The sequence below is a fragment of the Phallusia mammillata genome, chromosome 3 (assembly GCF_965637545.1).
Source record: "Phallusia mammillata chromosome 3, kaPhaMamm4.hap1.1, whole genome shotgun sequence".
NCBI classification, from domain to species: domain Eukaryota; kingdom Metazoa; phylum Chordata; class Ascidiacea; order Phlebobranchia; family Ascidiidae; genus Phallusia; species Phallusia mammillata.
The window spans coordinates 19500381-19526332 of NC_137254.1; the positions used below are offsets into that span (position 1 = coordinate 19500381).

At 35.7% G+C, this 25952-nt stretch overlaps 1 protein-coding gene across 3 annotated transcripts; it reads left to right on the forward strand.

The window, feature by feature from the left end:
- The first annotated feature begins 4008 nt into the window (after positions 1-4008).
- Positions 4009-25395, forward strand: LOC145219220 (solute carrier family 12 member 8-like). 3 transcript variants are annotated; one of them, XM_080086609.1, is made up of 18 exons: positions 4010-4186; positions 13600-13737; positions 15703-15897; positions 17357-17489; positions 17633-17731; positions 17790-17991; positions 19563-19650; positions 20010-20076; positions 20154-20233; positions 20319-20519; positions 20711-20833; positions 21133-21178; positions 22032-22132; positions 22635-22697; positions 22799-22864; positions 23400-23495; positions 23571-23749; positions 24591-25395. In XM_080086609.1, the coding sequence occupies exons 1-18, from the start codon at positions 4091-4093 to the stop codon at positions 24784-24786; spliced, it is 2169 nt and encodes a 722-aa protein (XP_079942735.1). In that variant the 5' UTR covers positions 4010-4090; the 3' UTR covers positions 24787-25395. The 3 variants fall into 3 exon arrangements, with proteins under 3 accessions (XP_079942736.1, XP_079942737.1, XP_079942735.1); XM_080086610.1 differs by lacking the exon at positions 22799-22864 and having other exon boundaries at positions 4009-4186; XM_080086611.1 differs by lacking the exon at positions 20319-20519 and having other exon boundaries at positions 4009-4186.
- Positions 25396-25952: the final 557 nt, after the last annotated feature.

Below are 25952 nucleotides of genomic sequence, written 5' to 3' on the forward strand. Positions count from 1 at the left end.
AGTAATTTACGATTAAGTGCTAAAACATAGCTGTTAAACAGTCGGCTCTTAATTATTGCATTGATATTGCTCGTGAAATAAAATTGTGTTTTTGTCAGTTTTGAGGGGGGCGTTTATAAATAACGAACACGTAAAAGGGGCGGTACAAGAAAAAAGGTTGAGAAACTGGTAGGGGTTTCCCATGCACCAACCAAGTGTTTTGTCCCGATTATTTGAATCCTGTGTAAACAATACTAATGTTTAGCAGAGTTGTTAATTTACAATTCCCCAGCCGAAATAAGGTGGCCATAAAGCAACGGTGTGCAACCCATAAAGTCATTCAAGGCACCAGAACTGCTTTCTATTTATTTGTATAAGTTCAAAATTAAAATCTCTCTTGGTATCCTATGTGCGTCAGCGCTTACACCATTGCCACAACTGTAACATCACGCCTTTAAACTGTGTTGGTGATGCATTTGTTAAAGTAAGTTTGTATAAAAGGTTAGCAACACCAATTTTAGGCGTTGCACATACATTTGCTACATTGTTTTTGAGATGGCAAGTGGGGCACCCTCCCACATAGGAAATTGTGTTAAAATTATCTACACATAAGATGTCGCCACACACAATCTCATACAATTATGTAACAAAAAATGGTCATTTACTTTATTTTCCAGAAACAAAATAAGGTGAAGAATTTGGTGGCTGAAAAAAATTCGGGAGTCCAACAACATTGGATGTAAAGTTGAAAGTTTATGTGTTGGCATTTCCGGTGATGGGGAGACTCTAGTCAGTTGCTCGACTCGAGTCACCTTTTTCAAAGACTTATTGACTTGACTCGTGTTTTAGCTGTGAAAAGACTCGACTTGACTTTGACTCGTCACACCATGAAACATGACTTTCACTCGGACTCGGTATACCATCAACAAAACGGAAATTTTTTAACAGATAACCTGCTCCTGTGCTGCTTCCAGCCCACGGATCGTAGTTTGAAGAACCAACTAATACTGCACAAACACAGGCACATTTCTTCGTTTATTTAACCTGAAATCCACAATTTTGAATTGAAGTGACTGTAAATTTAGCGACATATAAAATTTGAATACGGCACAAAACTCGTCAAATATCGAGTTTTGGGTCAAAATTATCCGCCCCTCTTCTGGAAAGAAATTCTGGATCCGCCCTCGAACAAGTTAACGCTGCTTGAATCTTTGTTCAAACAACAATACAATCCCGAATTGACCAGGATTTTTTTCCGTTTATGGTTAGGAGCTCTTGGGAATAGGGCCTACCTCAGATACAACTGTAGGGGTTGGTCTAGTTGACGTCGTACTTATTACTACCGAAGTATCTTTCGCTGTAAATGTTTATAATCTAAGTCCCTAGCTATCTGAGCTACTGCTTGTCTGAGCTTAGTCAGATAAGGAAGAAGGCGTTTAACCTTAAAGTTGGTTTATTCAGTAAAGAGAGATTTGCATTAGATATTTTATGTGTGAGAGAGATGATAGCGTCTCTGGTATCGTTACAACACACATGAACATATATAGTGAGAAAGGTGACGATGACGTAACTGTACAGATGGTAAAAGGTGTTAATAGCGACAAATGACAATCGAGGTCGAGTACTGAAAATGTGACGATGACGAAATAAAACGTTCATGCAATCACAGTCACTCGTATGATATTTGCGCTTATTTGTTCTGTAATACACGATACACCACGGTGGTGTACCACACAACCGCGTGTAGCCACGTCTGCCTCGATGACGACTTGTTAAGGGCGGCTACAATGTGGAAATTGTTTGGAGAGTCTGATCTTTGCATCTCAATAACAGCTGACTGATTATCAGCCACACATATGTCTCTTCTTTCTTTGTATTCTTGAATAACGTTAAAGGCGAACGTCCAAATCAGCTACACATCCACATGGGATAAAAATAGAAGCCCCAAAATAGCCTAAGAATAGACCCAGAATTCACCCAGAATGGACCGGCGACAAAGTCGAAAACAAGCTATTTATAGAAATGCGAAAACTTGGTTTTACAGTAAACCTTTTTTCCTTTCAATTATAGAATTTATTTTATGGCAAAGGTGCGATTTATAATGTCATAGCGCCGCCTAACCGAGCTGCTATGCTTCTTCTCAAGTACGATCGGCTGCGTTCTACTTTAAACTTGAAACGGAAACGACAGTATAAACAAGAGGAAGTATGCGTAATGATAAACGAACACCTTATGTTTGTGCAGAACATTCTAGAATAACCAAATGACTCAAAATATCTTATGACTTGCATGAGAACGGAAATACCAACACTTGCATCCAGTTATAAAGAGGTTAAACACTTCCCCTACATGCTGTGCAACGTTATTGCAAACAACATGCTAACGTTAAACATAAACTTTGTGCACATTAATATCATGACCGCTACACGCGTCTGTCCATTATTTGCCTGCGTTTTTTACCGCCGCCTTATTGCTTGCATCTTGTGACGCTCCATTTTTTGTTGGTGTAGATTACATCTCTTCTATTGGTTTTATTTCACCTGGCGATAACAACACTCAATGCCAAAACTTTCATGCGTAAATATTGCCATGTAGCCTACTTTATTGACGAGATAATTTGGAACTGTACATCGTGTACCCATGTGCTGTAGTTTGGTTCTGGACTGTTAGTTGCTTTCTAATATGATTGTTTGTGTGAACTAACACTAATAGTGTTTCGTAAGCTGATCAAAATGATAAAACATAGAAACACATCAAAAAAATGTTCGTGGTTACGCTTGACTAAAATCGAAATATTTTTTCACTGGACCAGAACAAAACTATAATGGATAAGGCGGGCCCAGAAGACGATGTGGTAAAACTTTTGTGCAAAGTTTAATTTTTGACTGTTTTTTTGTGTGTGTGATGTGGCAGAGCGAGAGCACCATGATCTCCGAAACTTTATGCTGTCTTGGGCTCAAAGCTGGTGAAGTTTTGTTGTTAGACGTGTAACAATTAATTTGTCAAAGATAAAAATATGCAAAGCGTTTTACCGACAAACATAATAGATCACATCCGTCATCACTTTCACTTGTAAACTACACATCGATTCACCCTGAAAAAGTCTAACTTTGAGTGTTGTAGTGAGCATATAAATTGAACACTTTATAGTTGTTTTGTCTGGATTTTATACGCTGGCTGCTGAACAAACTTTGTGGGTGTGTACAATCAATTTGACACAGATGGTTTTATTTAATTGATGTTGGGTTTACAAGTACATGTATTGATGTTTTTCAACATAAAATACTCTATAAGTCTTATTTTTAAAACCACACTTAGATATATCACTACTTTTTAGCCTGCGCAGGCAAAAAGGTTGCCCAACTTTGCACTAGATGATTCCGGATATAGCTGAAATAGATGGTATATATTTTATACAAACAGAATGTGATTACAGTCAACTAAATTGCATTAAAAAGATAGAAGGTTTCTTCTCAAGTTTTCTTACTGTTTTCCAATTTAGCAAACTGACCTTTTTAAATAAAAAGATTAATGTGGTTTGAGTGGAAAGTGACCACACTATTACTTCAAAAACATTGTTAAAAGTGCTTTTGCATCATGTGTGCCAAGAGTGTGTGTTGCTAACTTTAGTTGTAGTTCATGTGACTGGTTGCATCTCAACCGGGACAGGTTGTTGTCATGACCTTTTATGCTGCTGTGTAAGTGTCAACCTAGTCATGATATTCGCTTAAGACTATTAAAGTGAGGAAACATCCTTGTTGCCTTGAATAATCTTATAAGCAACTGTATTTCAGCTGGGAAAGTGTAAATATAGCAACTCTGTTTATACAGCATTCAGATAATTGGGAAAACTGGTCAATAAAACCAAATGCTTGGCAGGTTGACATCACACTCAACCAGTTTCGCCTGTATGTGCTAATGCTAATGTGTGCACTTGTTACTTCCGCAAATCAATCATACATGTTTTTATTTTAAAAAACTTTAATTTTTTCAAAATAGGCTAGTCATTTTATAAATATTCTTTGACCTAAAAGACTGTTTTCTGTGTTTTTAGAATATATGATTTAAGAAAAGGCTGTAGTAATTACGGTTTCATGTTAAAGGCAATTAAATGACTGATACGAACTCTGAAACTGTACATTTTGCTGCAAACGAACATGATTCCACACAAAATAAAGATCTGTTTTTTGAGGAAACCTCACATCAGGTTTGTTCTAGGTGTTTGGGAGAAATTGTAAATTGTTTTATTTACTCATTGGGAGTAGTCCCCTCACCTCAATGCGTGCACTTTAAGCATTTTTCCTATTGTGCACCCTTCATAACCAATCCTGCGACCAGGTACATGGTTTGACTGCTGAGTGGGAAGTTGTGTGGTTAGATACTGTGTAAAAATATGAATCTTGAGTGCAGCTTCACATATATATATTTCAAAAGTTTTTGATCAAAAATCTGGCTGCCTTTTAATGTACGTTGAGACCAAACAACCCACGCCATATATGCATAATCAGTGTGTATTTAGGGCGACGGTAGTGGGCAGTAAACTTACAGTGTGAATGTGAATGGAGTCTTGTAAAATCGAAAATTTTGACAAATTTGATGTGTATGGGGTAAAACAAAATTTTGCTGAAGTTTGGGTAAAAAATAAACAATAAGCCATAAATCATTCTCAGATTTTGTTTCTAGGCAATGTTCTGCAGGTTGAAGCAACAGTAGTTAAATTCGTATCTTAATAAGTCTTTAACAACCTTTAGAAACTTTCCTGTAGATTTGTTATTACAAGCTTGGTGTCAATGACCTTTGTTCTGTGTTGTCATACTATGACCTATTAAACCAGTGGTTCTTAACCAGGGTTCGGCAACGCCGAATCAGGGGTTCGACGAAGGTCTTTTTGAAGTACAATACAAATACTCGTTTTTGTCAGACTTTAGGGTCTATAGTGGCCGAAAACGGCAATTTGTATTTGCTCAATATCAAAACACTGGAAAGTTAAACTTAGGCAGGGTTGTTTTAAACTGCCCTAAATAGTTTTTGTGGTACTAAAAAGAGTATTACCAGCCTAATAACCGTATGTGTCAATCTTTTTGTACGCCTATTGTGTGCCAACAATGCGAACAAAACAGGTACCACAAGCATTACAATATAGATTATGACATCATAAATACTTAAGACTGATCTCCTTGCTGTGCAGCTCAATCTGTGCACCGAGCTAGAAATTAATCTGGGCTTTGTGGCGCTATTAGATGGTAAATACATGATATAAAGCAAGTATTTAAAAACAAAAATAAGCAGGTAAATGACGGCCGTTGGTGAAATAAGAATCTGCGATGCAGCCAATCTGCGATCCAAGCAAAATGGGTTGTGCACCCCTGCCTAAGGTTTTACTTTCTTTTTTTTGACAAACAAAGAGTAACAAAGAGCATTGTTCGCGTTGTTTGTAAGCAGAAAAACAACGAAATTTTGTTGACAGCAAAAACTTATGACTTCATCTTTTTATGTTTGTGTACAGATGCTAAAAAAAACAATGCTTTATTCAGGTAAAAACTAAAAATTCCTGGAATTAAAGCAATCATGAAACAAGTTGCTTGTATTATTATGTCAGAATTTAACAAAGTGACAAACAGTATCTGTTGCCACTACGTTTGAACAAAAACATCATTATGACCCACCAAGCAAAATGGGTTAAAAACATAGGATGTAACTTTGGGGTTCGACCTAAGGCTGAAGAATATCCCCTTCCCCGAAGGGGACACATATTGATTTTACTCAAATTGTTTTTGTTTTTTTCTTTTTCTTTCTTTTTTTTTCTTTATTTTTTCTTCTCCCCAAAGTTTGTCCAACTCGTTTTTCCATCAAATGTTTGATGGATTTGGATGAAATTTATACAGATGGTAGATATAGTTATGTAGATGTGCATCTCACTTTGTTTTGTGGATAACCCCAGTATTTACCCCGCTAGCCCCCTAAAATGGGTTATTTTCTTCCCAAAGTTTGTCCGACTCGTTTTTCCATCAAATGTTTGATGGATTTGGATGAAATTTACAGAGATGGTAGATATAGTTATGTAGATGTGCATCACACTTTGTTTTTGTTGATAACCCCAGTATTTACCCCGCTAGCCCCCTAAAAACGTGTTATTTTCTGCCTAAAGTTTGTCCTACTCATTTTTCCATCAAATCTTTGATGGATTTGGCTGAAATTTACAGAGATGGTAGATATAGGTATGTAGATGTACACCCCACTTTGTTTTTGTTGATAACCCCAGTATTCACCCCGCTAGCCCCCTAAAATGGATATTTTTTCCCAAAGTTTGTCCGACTCGTTTTGCCATCAAATGTTTGATGGATGTGGCTGAAACTTATACAGATGGTAGATATAGTTGTGTAGATGTGCATCCTACTTTGTTTGTCCAGATAACCCTAGTATTTACCCCGCTAGCCCCCTAAAACGGGTGAGTTTTTAAACAGTATCAGAATTGGTTGAAATTTGGATAGCTTGTAGAGTATGCGATTTATAGGTGTCGATTGTTGTGTTCAACCCTGTAGCCCTAACATTTACCCCACAAGCCCCCAAAGTGTAAATCGTATTTGTATGTTACTGGGCACCACAAACGAAAGATTTTTGTGGTGCAATAGTGTGACAAGGGTAACCAGTCAGGTGTTCCTCATGTTTGGCGGCCTCCCCACTAAAAATCTCTGGGGTGGCAGCCATTATAAAATAGCTATGCTGCCACCCCAGAAATTGCCTGGCCGTATTTATATTCGTGCATTACAGATATGCGTTTCTTCCATTCACATGCGCTCTTTGTAATGGTTGGTATATTTCGAGCAAGTGCAAAGCAAAATTTCTTTTGTTTTTAAACAACGCATGGGGAAAACCCATTTTGCGCTACTCGCTTCAGTGATGTTTGTCAAGTTTGATAACAAGACTTGTGACGTAACAATGGCAATTTTTACGTTTCATATTTTCTGGATGTTAATTGGCAGTTGGGGATTATATTGTTAAATGGAGAGTTCCTTGTCCATGTGCGGGAAATATAATTGCAACGGCAACCCATGTGCGCAAATTTCGTCTCGAAACTGCAATGCCGATTAGATACTTTTGCAAAATTAAACATGTAAAATTAATTTACAGATCCCTGTTAAAGTATTACAAGCCACGTTTGCATTTTGTGTGTTATGTTACCTTTTGTACCACACTACTTCTTATGGATAAACAACGCTACCCAGCACGGGATACACTTTTTCTGCCACTACTACCAGTATGCTGCTGTGATTACATCACTAACACATTGTGACATCATAATTCAACAACTAGATAGACGATTTGTGACGTGACGTTCAGAGGTTTTACGTTTACCAAGTTAAGCAAGATTGCGTATCCGCGAAATGCCATCTCCACTTAATGTGTAACGTAGTGTGGTTTGATCATGTCAAGAACCACTTAAGCAAATTTTACCACCCCACAAATGAAAATTTATGCTAAAAAATCATGCCTATGCTTGTAGCCCCAACATTTACTCAACTTACCCCCTAAAAAAATGAACTTTAAAAAAAGGTCCTATTGTATGAAATTTGCAAAGTTTCTTGAACATACTAAGTCCTCAAATGTTATGTTTTGCCCTGTAGCACCACAACTTAACCAACTAATCCCTAAAATGGGTGACCCGTTTAACAACGTTCGAATTAAATGAAAATTGGACAGCTTGAATTTGCTATTCATAGGTGTCCATTTTTTGTTTTACCCCATTATGCCACTATTAATACTCCTTTTCTTTGAAAAAGAATGTTAAATAGGACAAGCCCACGCCATATATGCATAACCAGTGCGTATTTAGGGCGACGCCTAGTGGGCAGTAAACTTGTGTAAATGTAAACAGAGTCTTGTTTCATAACAATGGAACAAAACCAACTGTTCTTGCAAAGGTTTAAGGTAGTTATAATTAGGGCGATTATTTTTTGACCTAAAAACGAAAAATCTTGACCTAAAAAAAATGTTTTTGACAAATTTGCTGTATGAAGAAGTTAAATTGCGCATTATTGTACAAAACGTTAAAATATGGCTGTAGGCTAATCTAACTAAAGCAAAAGAATGTGCAAAAGTCTACCAGAAGGGTAAAAATCCTAACACAGACCTAGCCTATTCTGAAAAGGGAAATGAGCTAATTACAAATCACTGCCAAAAAACTGAAGCTAAGACACAACAAAAACTGTTCAATACATATGTCTTCTAAAGATACATGAAGTATCTAAAGCAAAATCCAAGCAAGAGGTGCACCTAAGCTACAGCTGCCGTAAAATGACTTAGGACCTAAAATTTTACATGTTTTGAGGAGTGTTGAGCATCACACTGTATTAACCTAATTATTTCACTTAATGGCTTATGATTCACAAAAAAGAGACAATGGGCCTGTGGCACAGGCCCTTTGCTATAAATTTTGACACATTTTTGACTGTTTTGACAAGTAAAAAACTATTCGCCCTATTTGTAATGTATAATTTGCTATCACAGTGAGAAGTTGTTTGTTTGGGACACAGTGTACATAATAAAAAGCATTACTTCATTTTGGGTCCCCTTCCCTGAAGGGGACACATGTTGATGTCACTCGATTTTTTTTTCTTCCCTAAGTTTTGAAGTATAAGCAGTGGTGGGATTCAAATTTTTTGTCAGTCAGTTCTATTACAAAAGTCTTATTATGGGTCCCCTTCCCTGAAGGGGACACATATTGATTTTACTCGAATTGTTTTTTTTCTTTTTCTTTTTTTTCTTCTTTTTTTTTCTTCCCAAAGTTTGTCCGACTCGTTTTTCCATCAAATGTTTGATGGATTTGGCTGAAATTTACACAGATGGTAGATATAGTTATGTAGATGTGCATCCCACCTTGTTTTTGTTGATAACCCCAGTATTTACCCCGCTAGCCCGTAAAATGGGTATTTCCCCCCCAAAGTTTGTCCGACTCGTTTTTCCATCAAATGTTTGATGGATTTGGCTGAAATTTACAGAGATGGTAGATATAGTTATGTAGATGTGCATCCCACTTCGTTTTTGTTGATAACCCCAGTATTTATCCCGGTAGCCCCCTAAAATGGGTGAGGTTTTAAAAAGTGTCAGAATTGGCTGAAATTTGGATTTCTTGTATAGTATGCCATTTATAGGTGTCGATTGTTGTGTTCAACCCTGTAGTCCTAACATTTACCCCACAAGCCCCTAAAGTGTAAACGTATTTGTATGTTACTGGGCACCACAAACGAAAGATTTCTTTGGAGCAATACTGTTACAAGGGCAACCAGTTGTATGTTGCTTGGTGGTCGTTTTTGCGCCATGGCAGTTAGGGGCTTGTTAACAGCCTTATGACGTCAGAAACATTAACGGTTGTTGCTCAAAACACCTCTAGTGATCGAAATTTTAAACATTGGCGGATTGGGCTGAAATTTTGCAGTACTATTGATTGAGTCATTGTGGTTTTTATATATTTTTTAGTTTGTGTGTCGAACCCAATTAGTTGCCCTACTAGCCCCCTAAAATGGGTCAGTTTTTTAAAACGTTAAATAGGACATACTCATAGGCGTAGATTTAGGGGTGACCGGGGTGACATGTCTCCCCTCCTGAAAAAACAGGGGTGACAACATATGTATTGTCTCCCCTGTTTTTTGTTTGAAATAAAGTATTCCCAGAAAAACCACATACACGCCTATGCCGTAAACCGGCTGTTTGTACGATCGAACGTCACAATCAATGACAAACGCAAGTGTCTCGTGGTTTTGTTGTGCAACGTAACAATGGTTGCAGTAACAATCGGCATTGTTATGTGATAGTTAATTGTTTTATTCTCAGCACAGGCTGGCCGGCCAATTGGCTGCTTGCTTGTGTTTGAAAATTACTGATGTAAAGAAATATTATATATTATATGTCAACCATCTAATGGCGCCTAAAATGCCTAGATTAATTTCTAACTTGAAGCGCAGATTGAGCTGAACAGTCTGACGATCAGTCTTAGCTGTTTATAACGTCATTATCTATATTGTGACGCTTAGGGTATCTGGTTTTTCGCATTGTTTGCACACAATAGGCATAAAAACGTCTGGCGCATATGGCCCTTAGGCTGGTAATACTTTTTCAGTTACATAAAATGTGTTTAGAGCAGCTTGAAAATTGTAATATTTCACGAAAGAGTTTTTATTTAGGCCACGGCCGCCAGTACATATATTTTAATAAACATGTTCATGCCCGCAGGTTGTGCACCGCTGGACTAGTCAAACTAATGTGTAGGCATTTTTGCAGCCAAAACGCAAGCAACCCTCGAAAAATACGTTTTCTGTTTAATGTTGAGTCATTTAAAAATCGTCACACGCAATGTAAATGAACATCTTGAACAACGTATACTTGAATCCTGTCGCAACTTTATTATCTGACTGCGTGGAAGTTATATCTGCAAACTTTATTTTGTTACGTGCAACCGAATATGGGTCATAACTTCGTGCAGTCGCCAGGACAACGGAGCAGTTAACGCAACTGCTTTGTGTTCCTACGATTGTGGGTTTTAACTGCTGATGTATGTTTTTAAAACATGGATGGAAAGGTCTCCCCTAAAATTTTGCAAATAATTAAAAAATCGACGCCTATGGACATACTTCAAACAATATCTGGGGTAAATCTAATTTTATAGTTTGTATTCTACATAGTATTATTATTTAAGCCCAGTGCCGATCACTGTGTTTTACCTTACAACACCCGACTTTCTCATGGTTATCTCTTGAATTTCATTATTTTCAACTTTGCATGTGTGGGGACCCATGAGTTTTTGCCTGCAGAAACGACTAAAGTAATAAAAGAAGATGGCTAATATGGGACCCAATACAAAATAAGCATAGGAAATATATTTATGTTTTAAAATAGGTTATAGTGTATATGCAAGGGCAATATGTGCTAAGCCACCCTTCTTATTTTTCAACCGGTTTTGTTACAAAAAGTTTAACAGTAACCAGTAATGCTAACCGGTTCGCTAAACTCATAATATTTCGTGAGGTGGTTCTTAGAACCGATATGAACCGACTGACTCCCACCACTGAGTATAAGGTGTTTTAAAGTTTAATACAGGGGTGCAAAAGTTTTTTCGGAGTTTGGTAGCGCGCCATAATTTTTGGTAGCGCATGCATTTTAGCCTTATCTTCATCAACAGTGTAGGGCCTAATGTAACATACATATCTGACTTAACCCACTTCATACATGCCAGAGCCAAATGCTTTTTTTGACTGGAGGCCAATCCAAGCTTGGTTTCGATGCAGTTTATCCTGCTAAAACCCTTTCACAACTAGCTAATAAACTTGGCAAAACCAAAGCAATTGGCATCAGTTTGGACAGGGGTGCACAACCATTTTGCTGTTAATGGCCGCATCACAGGTTCTTATTATGGGTCCCCTTCCCTGAAGGGGACACATTGATTTTACTCAAATTGTTTTGTTTTTTTTCGTGTTTTTTCTTTTTTTTCTTCCCAAAGTTTGTCCGACTCGTTTTTCCATCAAATGTTTGATGGATTTGGCTGAAATTTACACAGATGGTAGATATAGTTATGTAGATGTGCATCCCACTTTGTTTTTGTTGATAACCCCAGTATTTACCCCGCTAGCCCCCTAAAATGGGTATTTTCCCCCCAAAGTTTGTCCGACTCGTTTTTCCTTCAAATGTTTGATGGATTTGGCTGAAATTTACACAGATGGTAGATATATTCATGTAGATGTGCATCCCACTTTGTTTTTGTTGATAACCCCAGTATTTACCCCACTAGCCCCCTAAAATGGGTGAGTTTTTAAACAGTGTCAGAATTGGCTGAAATTTGGATTTCTTGTATAGTATGCCATTTGTAGGTGTCGATTGTAGTGTTCAACCCTGTAGTCCTAACATTTACCCCACAAGCCCCTAAAGTGTAAAACGTATTTGTATGTTACTGGGCACCACAAACGAAAGATTTCTTTGGCACAATAGTGTTACAAGGGCAACTTGGTGGTCGTTTTTGTGCCATGGCAGTTAGGGGCTTGTTAACAGCCCTATGACGTCAGAAACATTAACGGTTGTTGCTCAAAACACCTCTAGTGGTCGAAATTTTGAACATTGGCGGATTGGGCTGAAATTTTGCAGAACTATTGATTGAGTCATTGTGGTTTTTATATATTTTTTAGTTTGTGTGTCGAACCCAATTAGTTACCCTACTAGCCCCCTAAAATGGGTCAGTTTTTTAAAACGTTAAATAGAACATACTTCAAACAATATCTGGGGTGAATCTAATTTTGTAGTTTGTATTCTACATAGTATTATTATTTAAGCCCAGTGCTGATCACTGTGTTTTACCTTACAACACCCGGCTTTCTCATGGTTATCTCTTGAATTTCATTATTTTCAACTTTGCATGTGTGGGGACCCGAGTTTTTGCCTGCAGAAACGACTAAAGTTATAAAGACGATGGCTAATATGGGACCCAATACAAAATAAGCATAGGAAATATATTTATGTTTTAAAATAGGTTATAGTGTATATGCAAGGGCAATATGTGCTAAGCCACCCTTCTAGTTTACTATATGTTAGATTGTGTGCTGACTGCATATTTAGCTTTGTTTGCACACAAATTCTTAAAGTTAAAATCAACTCACAGCCTACAGCACACATAATTAAATGTAAATTTTCACAGCTGGACCAGTTTATCTCCAAACCCGCAGCTTGTGCACCCCTGTGTTGCATAGCATCATGGCACAGCATAGTCTGTTGGCAGTGGTGTTTCTGTTGGCACGAATTCCGTGGGTTCAAATTCCACAGGGCCTTGCCACATGGGAATGTTTGGGGATAGGCTGATTCGTAATGACGACTTTAATAGGCCTAGCATACTATGAATAATCAACATCATATTACATGTCAATGCGTTAGCATAGAAATTTCCCCTACGCACGTTTATTGTGACCGCACAAAAAAGTCTGAAATACGACTACAACGTATGATCTGTGTTTTCCGACACACCATACGAGGATGGGAAAAAAGACCTTAACTTGTGTGTTGTGGTATTCGCGTTGAGTTTTGCTATCCTAGCATTTACTGGATGAAACACAAGTGTATGTTAAACAAAAGTGTTTTTGTGGGAGAGAATGTTGCTTAATCCTTTCCATTTTCCGTCAGTTGCGCCATTGCCTCAGTATTTCAGAACTATCTGAGTAAATTAGTTCAAAAAATGGAAACCACCTCCAATTAGGTGGCAAGAAATTACAGTCGCGCATGCCAATTTTATAGTCGCGCGACCGTATTTTTGCACCCCTGGGTTAATAATATTTTTTTGTTTTTGTCCGTATTTTATTTCTTTTTTCTGTCTATCGCTGGTTTGTAACGCTCATTTTGGTCATTAGGAAAGAGTGCTTTGAATTTGGATAGATGTTTAAATGTAATCCCAATTTGATCCTCCTTAAGTTTTACCCCCAACAACCCGGCGGTTTACCCACAGGCCCCCAAAATGTAAAATCTTTAAAACTGCTGCACTGACTAAAGCCTCCTTTCTAGTTCTAAGGTGAAAACGAGTTTACACTAACACACAGCAAAACTAGTGTTGATGTTAACATGTAAAAATCAAAAATGAAACATTTTTAGGTGCATAGGAAGCCTTGGTGGAAGTCCCAGTTTTTCGTAGTGGAGCCAGTTTTATTTGGAACCTGGGATGGAGTGTTTACATCCTGTTTAATAAACATCTTTGGAGTTGTTCTTTTTTTACGGACAGGGTGGATGGTTGTAAGTTGCTTTTGAGCATTTTTTCACTAATTAATAATTATGGGTCCCCTTCCCTGAAGGGGACACATATTGTTTTTGTCCGTTTTTTTTTTTTTTTTTTTTTTTTTCTTTTTTTCTTTTTTCTTTTTTTTGTCTAACGCTGGCTTGTGAGACCCGTTTGGTCAAGAAAAAGTGCTTGAAATTTATTGAAATTTGGACATATGTTAGATATTAATCCAAACTTGGTCCACCTGAAGTTTGACCCCAAATTACCCAGCGGTTCACCCACAGGCCCCCGAAACGTAAAATTTTTAACGCTGGGTTGTAACGCTGGTTTGGTCAAGAAAAAGTGCTTTAAATTTATTGAAATTTGGACACATGTTAGATATTAATCCAAACTTGGTCCACCTGAAGTTTGACCCTGATTGACCCAGCGGTTCACCCACAGGCCCCCGAAACGTACATTTTTTAACGCTGGTTTGTAACGCTGGTTTGGTAAAGAAAAAGTACTTCAAATTTATTCAAATTTGGACATATCTTAGTTATCAATCTGAACTTGATTCTCTAGAATTTTGACCCCGAATGACCCAGCGGTTCACCCACAGGCTCCCGAAACGTAAATGTGTCTAACGCTCGTTTGGTCAAGAAAGACACTGTAGGCAGAAGTACCAAGAGAGTAACTCACTGGTTTACGATAGCGGGAGGGCTCAGCTTGACGTCGGACAGACGTTTTACGAGACGTCGTTTCAGTGATTAGAAATCAGCTGTTGTGCACAGCAATGCTATGTCATTTTATTAAGTTATCACTCACGTTTTTAGTTTTGGCGAAGGTTTTACACCTATGACGTGATTTAAACCTAATAACCGTGCTTCGGTTTTGTATATGTCAAGCAAAACTTTGTTAATCGAAGTAAAGATGAAAAAGTTAACTTGAAATAAATGTTTTTTTAAATGCTCGCTGTCAGGTTGGCCGCCGCATGATCACGGGTTACTTAAGGTCAACTAGTAGGTATTACAAACACAGTTCAGACCTTTCTTTCGTCATAACGTAGCGTTTTTTTGACAATCAATTTAGGAGTCAATACTCATGTATAAATTAGGCTTAACAGTATTGTTGAACACCAAGGACGGCGTGCTATTGAAAACGGTGTCAAAAGTCAAACAGTCGTTTGGCGTGTGCACACTGAGAGGTTACTACAGGTCAATGGTACTTGTTTTGCGAAACAAAGTTAAATGAAAAACAATTTGTTATGTATACACTTGTAGCAAATTGCTTTTTAATTTAAAGTGTCTGTAACACAACTGTTACAGCTTTCTAAAAAAAATGTGTTCAAAATCCGACCTTGGACGACAATATCTGGGTCAAAGCAAGAGATTAGATTAAAGTATTTGTTACGTTTTTTAATGTTTTTGTAATTACATGACAATAATAGTGCAAAAAAATACGAAAATTTTTTTTTATTGTTGGGTTAATGCTTTCTAAAAATTTGTCCTTAAGAATCTAAAAATCACCGCAACATTTGTTTACTGTAAATCTGCACAAACGCACGTGTGGGGACCCATTTGTTTTTGTTTACAAAAACAATCATATGTGTAGATCAAATGATGTGTATAGTAAATTGGTAAATATCGTATAGAATATATAAAATGGAAGTATATCAGAAAGCCACTCTTCTAGTTAAATACCTGGAAAAGTTTTTTCCGAATTCACATTTTTGGGGCCCAATTTGTTTTTACCTTACAAAAACAATCATGTTAGTAGATCATATGGTGTATAGAGTAAATTGTTAAATAGGGCATAGAATATATAAATTGGCAATATATAGGAAAGCAACTTTTCAACCTTTACTTGTAAACCAATATGTAACAAAAATATTCTGGTTTCCCCTTACATAATGGTAAGTTGAAAGAAATATATAGATGTCAATTCAGATTTATTTTGCATTGATTGCTGCCAGGAAACTTAGTTTTTATTTTTGTTTGTAGGGAAATGTTGGAATTGGCCTATCCATGCTAATTGTAGTAATTACAGTTTCTGTTGCTTCATTTGCTGCATTATCTGCTATCGGTTTATGCGAAAGACTTCCTGATATGACAAATGGTGGGGTTTATTTTTTGGTATCCAAGGTTCTGGGAGGTAAAGTGGGTGGAACAGTTGGAATTATGTATGCATTTGGTTTGGTAAGTTTCAATTGTTTCTTCTTTCAATCAACAAGAAGAAATGTGTTTGCTTATTTTTGGTGCAAGTTCGTCGTTTTTGTTTTCAACCATAACATATTGAACAGTGTTAGTATGTTTATTTGCATGTTGTGTGTTATGTTGTCATACATACATACACTGACATGTTTTGTTTTGGGATTTTACAAGTTGATGTTGCATACTTGTGTACAGCGTAGAAATAGAACCCAAACATGCAGATTTTGTCTGTTTGTGGATATAATCTGAGGTGTTTAGTTCTATCTCCCTCTCAGATTTATTTTTTACTTTATACTGTCCTCTGGGGTTGGGTATGGATCCATTAAAAAACTCTGGTCTATTGACTAGTCAAATCCTTAGCAGACATTTACAAAAATAAAAAATATTGAGAAGTTATTACATTGAAAAGTCATAAGATAAGCCTTGTTATGAACCATAAGTTATGATGTGGTTTTTCGCTCAGTGGCTTTTAACATCTTTGTGTTCATATTCATTGACTGTTTAAAAAGGCATTTAACAACCATTTTTTCCAATTAGTAGTATATTTGTAAATATTTAACCGTAACTGAATTCTTAACCTTATCTGAAACTTCATGATCTATATTGTTGCCTGCTTATTATACATTTGTGAGCAAACAATAACTGTACTGAACAATTATTGGTAGGTTATTGCACCACATAACATTTACATATGGACATAGCTATGATTTTATAACATCATAATATATGGAACATTTTATTTTATTATGGCTCAACTTCTCTGTTAAATGACCAGCCCGAAATTCTAAAAATTGCAGTGTTTTGCAATACTTGTACACGAATAATATTTTTACTTGTTTGCTCCATTAACCCATTCAATAATCCAGTTAGTCTGCTCCATGTACTATTACATGCTGCAATTTTGTCTGCATCTGATTTTGTTTTCAATTTTCAAGAGAAAGTCAATGCTAGCACTTTAAAACTGGCTCCCTTTTTCTAATTTAGTTATAATTACTGGTTATGTTTTGTGTTTATCTCACCAAAAACAACTTGTTGTTTTTTCGATCAGTGACATGATTAGTTTTCTTCAGAACATGTTAACCGGCAAAACGAACCAGACGGCCTTTTTCTACAAATTTTAGGCTTTGATTTGGCAAGTGGCAGAGTTGCTATTATATTGCTGGTTTATGTATAAATCAGACATTTACTGTGTCCTGCAAAGCAGACATATAGTTTTGAAAGAAAATATGTAATTTCACATAGTATATGTATATGTGTAAATGACCACAATATTTTGTTACTGCGTTACTTTGTTTTCTCTGATCATTAAACCATTACTTAAATACAACCATTTGTCTAGAAATAAGATTTGTATGTGGTGAAACTGTTTACAGCATGTTTCATGGTAGCATGTTTATGGGTGTAAATGGTAACATTGACACATGTTTGCATGTCTTTTATTTAGTGTGTTGTTTCGGCACTGTATTGCATGGGATTTGCTGAGTCTGTTACTAAGGCTTTACAGTGGAACAATGAATGGGCAGTCCGTGGTGTTGCTATTGGCACCCTTTTATTGCTTTCAGCAATTAATTTGGCAGGTACCTTTTCTTTATACTTGTTTTATTGCCATGGAAACATTCATCAAAATGTTTTTTATTTCTTTGTTGTAAATTAAATGACTTTGGTATATAGGTGAAACAATACATGTGAATACATAAATGTTGAACAACTTTTATTTCAGGAGTAAAATGGGTGATTCGATTGCAGTTGCTTCTATTACTAATTCTGGTCATTTCTACCAGTGATTTTATAGTTGGGACATTTGTTCATACCAACCCAGGTAAACTTTTAAATTTGAAATTTTCTATTGTGCGATAGTGTAAATCCATGTTTTCTAGATGCTGGATTTATTGGCTATTCATCTGCTCTTATGTACAACAATTCATATCCCATGCTGCAGGAGGGAGAAACATTTTTTACAGTGTTTGGTGTATTTTTTCCAACTGCAACTGGAGTTATGGCTGGTGTCAATATGTCAGGAGATTTGAAAAGCCCCTCAAAAAGCATCCCAGTTGGCACACTGTCTGCAATCTTTATTAGGTGATTATTATGGGTCCCCTTTCCTGAAGGGGACACATATTGATTTTACTCGAATTGTTTGTTTTGTTTTTCTTTTTTTTTTCTTCCTTTTTTTTTCCCCCCAAAGTTTGTCCGACTCGTTTTTCTATCAAATGTTTGATGGATTTGGCTGAAATTCACACAGATGGTAGATATAGTTATGTAGATGTGCATCCCACTTTGTTTTTGTTGATAACCCCAGTATTTACCCCGCTAGCCCCCTAAAATGGGTATTTTTTCCCGGAAGTTTGTCCGACTCATTTTTCCATCAAATGTTTGATGTGTTTGGCTGAAATTTACAGAGATGGTAGATATAGTTATGTAGATGTGCATCCCACTTTGGTTTTGTTAATAACCCCAGTATTTACCCCGCTCGCCCCCTAAAATGGGTGTTTTTACCCAAAGTTTGTCCGACTCGTTTTTCCATCAAATGTTTGATGGATTTGGCTGAAATTTACACAGATGGTAGATATATTCATGTAGATGTGCATCCCACTTTGTTTTTGTTGATAACCCCAGTATTTACCCCGCTAGCCCCCTAAAATGGGTGAGTTTTTAAACAGTGTCAGAATTGGCTGAAATTTGGATTTCTTGTATAGTATGCCATTTATAGGTGTCGATTGTTGTGTTCAACCCTGTAGTCCTACATTTACCCCACAAGCCCCTAAAGTGTAAAACGTATTTGTATGTTACTGGGCACCACAGACGAAAGATTTCTTTGGAGCAATAGTGTTACAAGGGCAACCAGTTGTATGTTGCTCGTTGGTGGGTTGCTTGGTGGTTGTTTTTGCGCCATGGCAGTTAGGGGCTTGTTAACAGCCCTATGACGTCAGAAACAGTAACGGTTGTTGCTCAAAACACCTCTAGTGGTCGAAATTTTAAACATTGGCGGATTGGGCTGAAATTTTGCAGTACTATTGATTGAGTCATTGTGGTTTTTATATATTTTTTAGTTTGTGTGTCGAACCCAATTAGTTGCCCTACTAGCCCCCTAAAATGGGTCAGTTTTTTAAAACATTAAATAGGACATACTTCAAACAATATCTGGGGTGAATCTAATTTTGTAGTTTGTATTCTACATAGTATTATTATTTAAGCCCAGTGCCAGTCACTGTGTTTTACCTTACAACACCAGACTTTCTCATGGTTATCTCTTGAATTGCATTATTTTCAACTTTGCATGTGTGGGGACCCATGAGTTTTTGCCTGCAGAAACGACTAAAGTTATAAAAGACGATGGCTAATATGGGACCCAATACAAAATAAGCATAGGAAATATATTTATGTTTTAAAATAGGTTATAGTGTATATGCAAGGGTAATATGTGCTAAGCCACCCTTCTAGTTTAAGTTGCAATATTGTTTAAACATAGCAACATTTTTTTTGCATGAATGAAGTGATAAGATGGTTTCAGTTTAATATAGTGTTTTTCTGGGTTTAAAACTTTTGAGTACATTCTTGTAAAGATTTCAGGTTGGTTACAGGCAAAAATGGTGTACCAACATTGTGAAAAGTTGTGTAAAATTAATTTCGATCATTTCACTCTTTTGCAGTTTTATGCTTTATGTTGTCTTTGTTCTTTTGCTTGGATCAACCTGTTTGAGGTCTGCAATGCAACTTGATTTTATGATTGCTGAAAAGGTAACAGTGATTAACTGACTAATACAGACAAAACATTATGTTACCCTGAGATGAGTTTTTAGGAAGTAAAAATGCTATTTTAACAAGTAGAGAGAATTTTAATAAGAGTAAGAGAAGTTAAATTTTTCACCCACATGTAACTCAACGATCCAGTTTGTGAAATTGAACATTTGAAATCACCATAGTTTTTATTTCCTAACAACTGATAGGCGATGATTTGAAAAACATCCCCAGTAACTGATTTTTTATTGATAATTTATTGCATTTACCCAGTTTCATCTGTACCAACTATTACACAAATTAAATAAAGTACTGCTACTTGGTAATAAAAATATTAACTAGGTTTGTTTGACATTAAGGTTTCTGCAGTTGGGGTACTGTGGCTTTTGGGTGTGTATATGTCAAGCACTTCATCATGTAGCACAGGTACTAACTTTTTATTTCATTAAAAATTTTAATTTATTATCTGTTCTTAAAAAAACAAAACAATATTCTACTTACAGGGTTGTATGGTGCTCCCAGGATTTTACAAAGTATTGCCAATGAAAATGTAATTCCGGCAATAAAGTTTCTGGGAATGGGGGTAAAAGAATGTTCAAAGTTTTTTATTTGCTGCATGTTTCTTTGTTTGTTTACAACTATATTTTGCAAGTTTGTTTGTTTTGTAGTTTGGAGCAAACAAAACACCTGTTTTGGCCATTTGTGTGATCGGTTTCATTTCTCTTTTGTTCATACTCATTGGGAACTTAAATGTGATTTCCCCAGTGATCACCTGCAACTTTATGTTGGTATATGCTGCAATTGATTACTCATATTTTGCTTTGGCAATGAGTTATGATCAAAACATCAAAAACTTTAATCGGTATAAGGTGAGGGATGATTTTAATAACTTTTTCCACTTTCGGTTTTAAACAGCCTGGGGCCCTAATTTAAGAACTAACTGTTTTACTGGCACTAAAATAAAGTATATTGCTTTGAAAAAGTGATCTTGGGTTTCATTTGAAGGCTTTGTATTTCCGAATTTAAACTTATAACTAAATTGACTAAACTTGGGTTTTAGCCGGAACAGGACACCCCAAAAGTTAAACAATCTGGCCCTGATTACATTGAGAACCACAAACATCTGCCTGGGACAATGGATGAGTTTACAAAAGATCTCGACACTCTGATCAACCAGAATTCTGTGAGTATTTCAAGTTGTGCTTTCTTGCATGACTACATACTGTTGTCTTCATATGTGCCACTTATTATTTGGGAAGGGGATTTGTGCCAGCTGATTTAAATAATATTCAAAAAGTACTTGAAATATAAACTTGCAAATTGTTTGTCATGCTATGGAAAATTGCCCTGTGTGCCAATGTTGCCACAGGTATCAAATCCAAAAGATCAACGCTAAACTGTCTCTGTTTAGCATTGATTGTTCTGTTTATATTGGTTGTGTTTTACATGTAACTAAGTAATATTCATTTTTTATATTTACAGAATGGAAAAATAGATGTTGAAAATACCCCAATTGCCCCTAAATCAGGTAATTTAATAAAGACTGAATTCTGTATGTTGTCTGCTTATAATGTTGGGGATATGCCTAACGTAAAAAAAGCTGATTGTTCCAAACCAGTATATTGAAGCATTTCTTGTATCTCCAGTTATGACTAACATTGCTAAAATGAGTTGCATTATGATTTTATCGGGTTAAGTTGCTGTCATGTACAGTCAAGTTGCTTTTTTCTTTTATTAGAAATTTTTTACTTCTAAAACTTTTCTCCATTTGGTGATTATTTTTATCACCTGAATGTGGATCTTTTTATTTTGGACATTCTTAAAGAAAGGGCTCAATGTCACCTAAAATCGCTGTGCATTAAGTGCTACTATTGCCAACCTGTAAATCACATCCTTGGAACTCCATGTAAAGGTTCCACTGAGTCCGAGTCTTTCCACTGAGTCAGTCTAAAATTTGAAAGAAAAAACACTCTACAAACAACTGTTTACAATTTCAGCACATACATATTTCTGACCTTAAGGACTGGTACACCAAAAACGATATTTTAGGTTTAAGTAAACAATGGATGAATTCGAGTAAAGTTACAAATTCATTTGAAATGCTTTGTAATGCACCAACCAACAAAGTATCAAACTCCTGGATTTGGTAGGTATAGTGGGTAATGGCTGGGTCATCTGGGGGCAAACTTCAGGAGGATCAACTTTTGATAACTTACTATCATGTGTGTAAATTTAAATAAGTTTTAATTACTTATGCTTGACCAAATGCTTGGAACAAACCAGCGTCAGACAGAGAATAAAATCGGCAAAAGCAATATATGTTACGGAAAGCCCATGATTAAATTGTATAAAACAAGTAAAAATTTATAATTTCATTACAGGTAAAGAATATTTGGAACAAAGCTATATGTTGAATGGAGAAAAAACTGAAAGTATCCCTAACAAAGAAGATATTGACGATGACAAAAAATTGCAAACTGAAGTGAGAACAAAAGTTTATGCTATATTAATTGAATAAAAATGACATTGACAACATGTCATAGTGTTGAAGTTTAAAATATGACCATTTATAATTGTCATATAAATACTTTTGCCCTGCATATTGTTAAATATAACTTAAATTATGCTTTTACTACTAAGGGTGTTTAGTCCTAGCTTGGAGCATAAAAAAAGTTGTGGATTTCAACTTGAACTGCTTTAATTAAAAAAATCTCACTAAAGGCTGTATTGAATTAAGTTTGATGACCTTAAAGTCATACTATTTGTTCTGTTAGCTCTCTTGATTAGCCAAGTTATTAAACAATGAGGAAATAAATTAAAGCTAGTTTTTAACTCACTTGCTCCCCGATATTGGCCAAAGCCTGACAAAATCAGGATTACTTAACATGGCACATATTTGAGAATAGACAATAGACAGATTATATTTGGAAAATGATTATTTGATGAAAAAACACAAACACGTTGAAATAAGAGTTTTATTTTAGGATGGTGTAGAACAAGATGCTAGACAAGAAAAAGCAACATCTGAAACACACTCCTCAAGCTCAGTAAGAAGTTAATGCATTCATTAAACTGTTATTAGTTTAGTAAGAAACACAATTTGTGATGTTTGTGAAAGATGCCTCTTTCTTTTTTCTTGAACACACAGGATTCTGATGATGAAGTTGACACAAAAAGTGTTGATTCAAAATGCATGAAAGAAAATGAACCAGAGGTAATTCAGGGAAGGGGACCCATATCGTTTCTGTCCATATTTTTTTCTCTCTAATGCTGGTTTGGTCAAGAAAGAGTGCCTCATATTTATTCAAATTTGGACATATGAAATTTTCTAAAATCTTTCTAAATCCTAAAATGGTTGCTTAATACTAAATCCATTACCATGAGCATAAACATCTGTGCTGTGCCAATTGGTTTATATTTTTGAATGCTGTAGAAAGTACACATAAACTAGCAACATGCAGGAAAGCCACTTTTCTAGTTTTTAGATCAAGACGTAAGTATTTTTTATTTTATGTTTTCTTATGGACAGAATGATGTATAATGTCTTTTCTATAAAAACAGAGTTACCTGCCCTAGTATAGGATTACAAATGTGTCATTTTTGTACAAAACAAAAATAGAATAAAACAGCCAATGAAAATAGAATAAAAACACATGACTTTTTTTTAGCTGGGTAGCATAAGTGTGGTTATTATTTGCAAATTTTACCTTTACTTCATGCTTATGCTAAACAAATTATTTCATTGTTAGGAGGCTGATGATGGAACATACAAGGAAATTGACATTTTGCCACTGCCAAAATCTTGGTATTCAAATTTGTGTAACAGATGGAGCTCGTTATTTGGGGTAAACAAGTTTTATGTTTCTTAGTTGGTTTTTCATATTTCTTTTTAATACAATGTAAATTATGAAATGTTTTAGGTCTTCATGAGTCTTACTGTGATGTTTCTGATCCACTGGGTTTATGCACTTGCCAACATTTTAGCATTTTTATTGATTTACTTGTATACCTCCCTCTTCAATCCTGGATTAAATCCAGGTGCTGCTGCACAGTTCAAATTTATTGATTGGGTGAAATCTCTTGCACGTGATGTTTGCAGGTCAGTTTTGTTTTAATCCTTTCGTTTATGATCTTACACAATAAGGTTCAGATGCATGTGTAGTTAATGCTGATGTGCTGAACAGACACTTAGTTCAAAAGTTGCCTGACTCCTAAACAGTATCTCTCCAACCTTTCTAATATTCTAGGATATATGTATATACCCAACCAGGCCCAAGATAAAAAAACTAATCACCAAGCATGATATATATATATAATTATACTGATGTCGAAGGTGGGGATAGTTTGAAAAATAAATTTCGATTTAGTTTGTTATAGCCCAAAGCAAGATTGGAATAATTGGAAGTGGTTTTCACAAATTAGTTAAAAACAATCAACTTTATTGACCATTAAGAACAAAGCAATTAAGTGGACATACTATTATGTTGAAAATGTATATCACATATGTTTACTTGATCACTTTAAAAAGTTGTGGCTGATAGCAAACAAAATTTACAGTATTTAATTGTGTGCAAGCAGTCAGAGACAATGGCTGAGATAAACTGAAGCAGATAACTCATCTTGTTATAAAACTTTTGATATTTAAGCAAATTTTTGCCAAACATAACATACACTTTTTATGCCACTGAACTATGCACAAACTAAGAACATACTTCCTATGTGTGTGCTGATTATTATATATATATAAGTAATGCAAATACCATTCAATTTGTAGAGATTGACTCTGTGCAAAGAAACCACCACTCCTTAACCTTTTTTATTTAAAGGGCTCAATTAGCTGAATTTAACCATTTCAAAACATTTAAATGAGTGAATTAATGAATCATTAACCTGTTTTAATTTTTGTAATACAACAAGTGTTACACTACATTGGTCAACAGGAAAGATGAACCAGTACAGGAAGAGGTTGTTATTAACTCTTTCCCTGTTGCTCCATACACACTTGTATCAACCCAATTAACACAGGATAATGAAGACTTTGCAAATCGTGTGCGATTTCATCAATCGGCAGTGGGGGATTATGATTATGCATCATTGGTGGCTGACAATCGTCTCTTGCTAACAGAAAATAAATAGTTGCATATTTTATAAACTTATTTAAATTATGTGGTGCTAAAATTTGCAATATGTGTGGTGTTTTGTATCATAAATATACCTTTTTGTTTTATGTTTAAGCACAAATGATATGTGTCTAATGGGGATGTTCAGACCCAAGCAATTGTGTTGTTATATTGTTGTCTGTTTTGCTATAACATTTGCACAAGTGTATTTGTAGTGTTGATCATTTTTTCTGAATATTGTTTATGCTCTTCAAACATATTGAGCAGCACTTCAAATTATTTAATATTTACTAGTACATGCATCTATGTTTTGTATATTTTTGAAAAAAAGTAGCATTTTTTTTAGAATCTGTTGTTTTGATTGTAGCTATTTGCAGAAACCAGGGTACCTAAATAATATCTAGCCAAACATGATAAGAAAGCATATGTTAGTTATCAAAGTTTTTGAAAAATTCTTACATCCTTTTTCATGCAGTAGTGCTGGTTGACGCAGTACATTTTATTCTCTTTGGGTGTATCTTTTTTATGTGCCAATTTCATTTGTATGCAAACCATGTGGGGCATTCCAGAGGTTTTTGAAATGTAATTTAGAAAGCAACTGACCAATAAAGTGCAGTAGATATTTTGTGGCGTGTATGTATTTCTTGCTATGACAAAAAATTCACATTCAACCAATTAGAACAATCTATAGTGGTTATTGACATGTGACCATTTAATGGTGACATATGGCATGGCAAATTGACATTCTGATTAATTGGTTCTCTGCATTCTGCAGGAAAAGTACAAACTGTCAAAAGAGTTGCTAATTTACACTTCCACAGCCAAAATAAGGTTGTTGTGAAGCTCATTCAAGGCAAGGTATGTTATCTCTTTCTATATTTCATAGCCCAAAATGAAGTAAATAGTGTAACCAGTTCAGTGCTTGCACCACTGCACAGAAGGTGACATCATACTCGGGTGTGTTGCAATCAGTCAAGGGAGTTTTAGTACAAGATCAGCAACACACACTCCTGCTGTCTGGCAGCAGTTATGGTCAGTTACCCATTACACATTATTTAGTCCATTTTTTCTTACCATAATCGCATACTTGTTTGTTTAAAATACCATCTACCCCTGTGGTTCTCCACTCATTTCAGGCTATGGATCACAAATTTAGTCAAAAGAATATTTTCGGCCATTCCA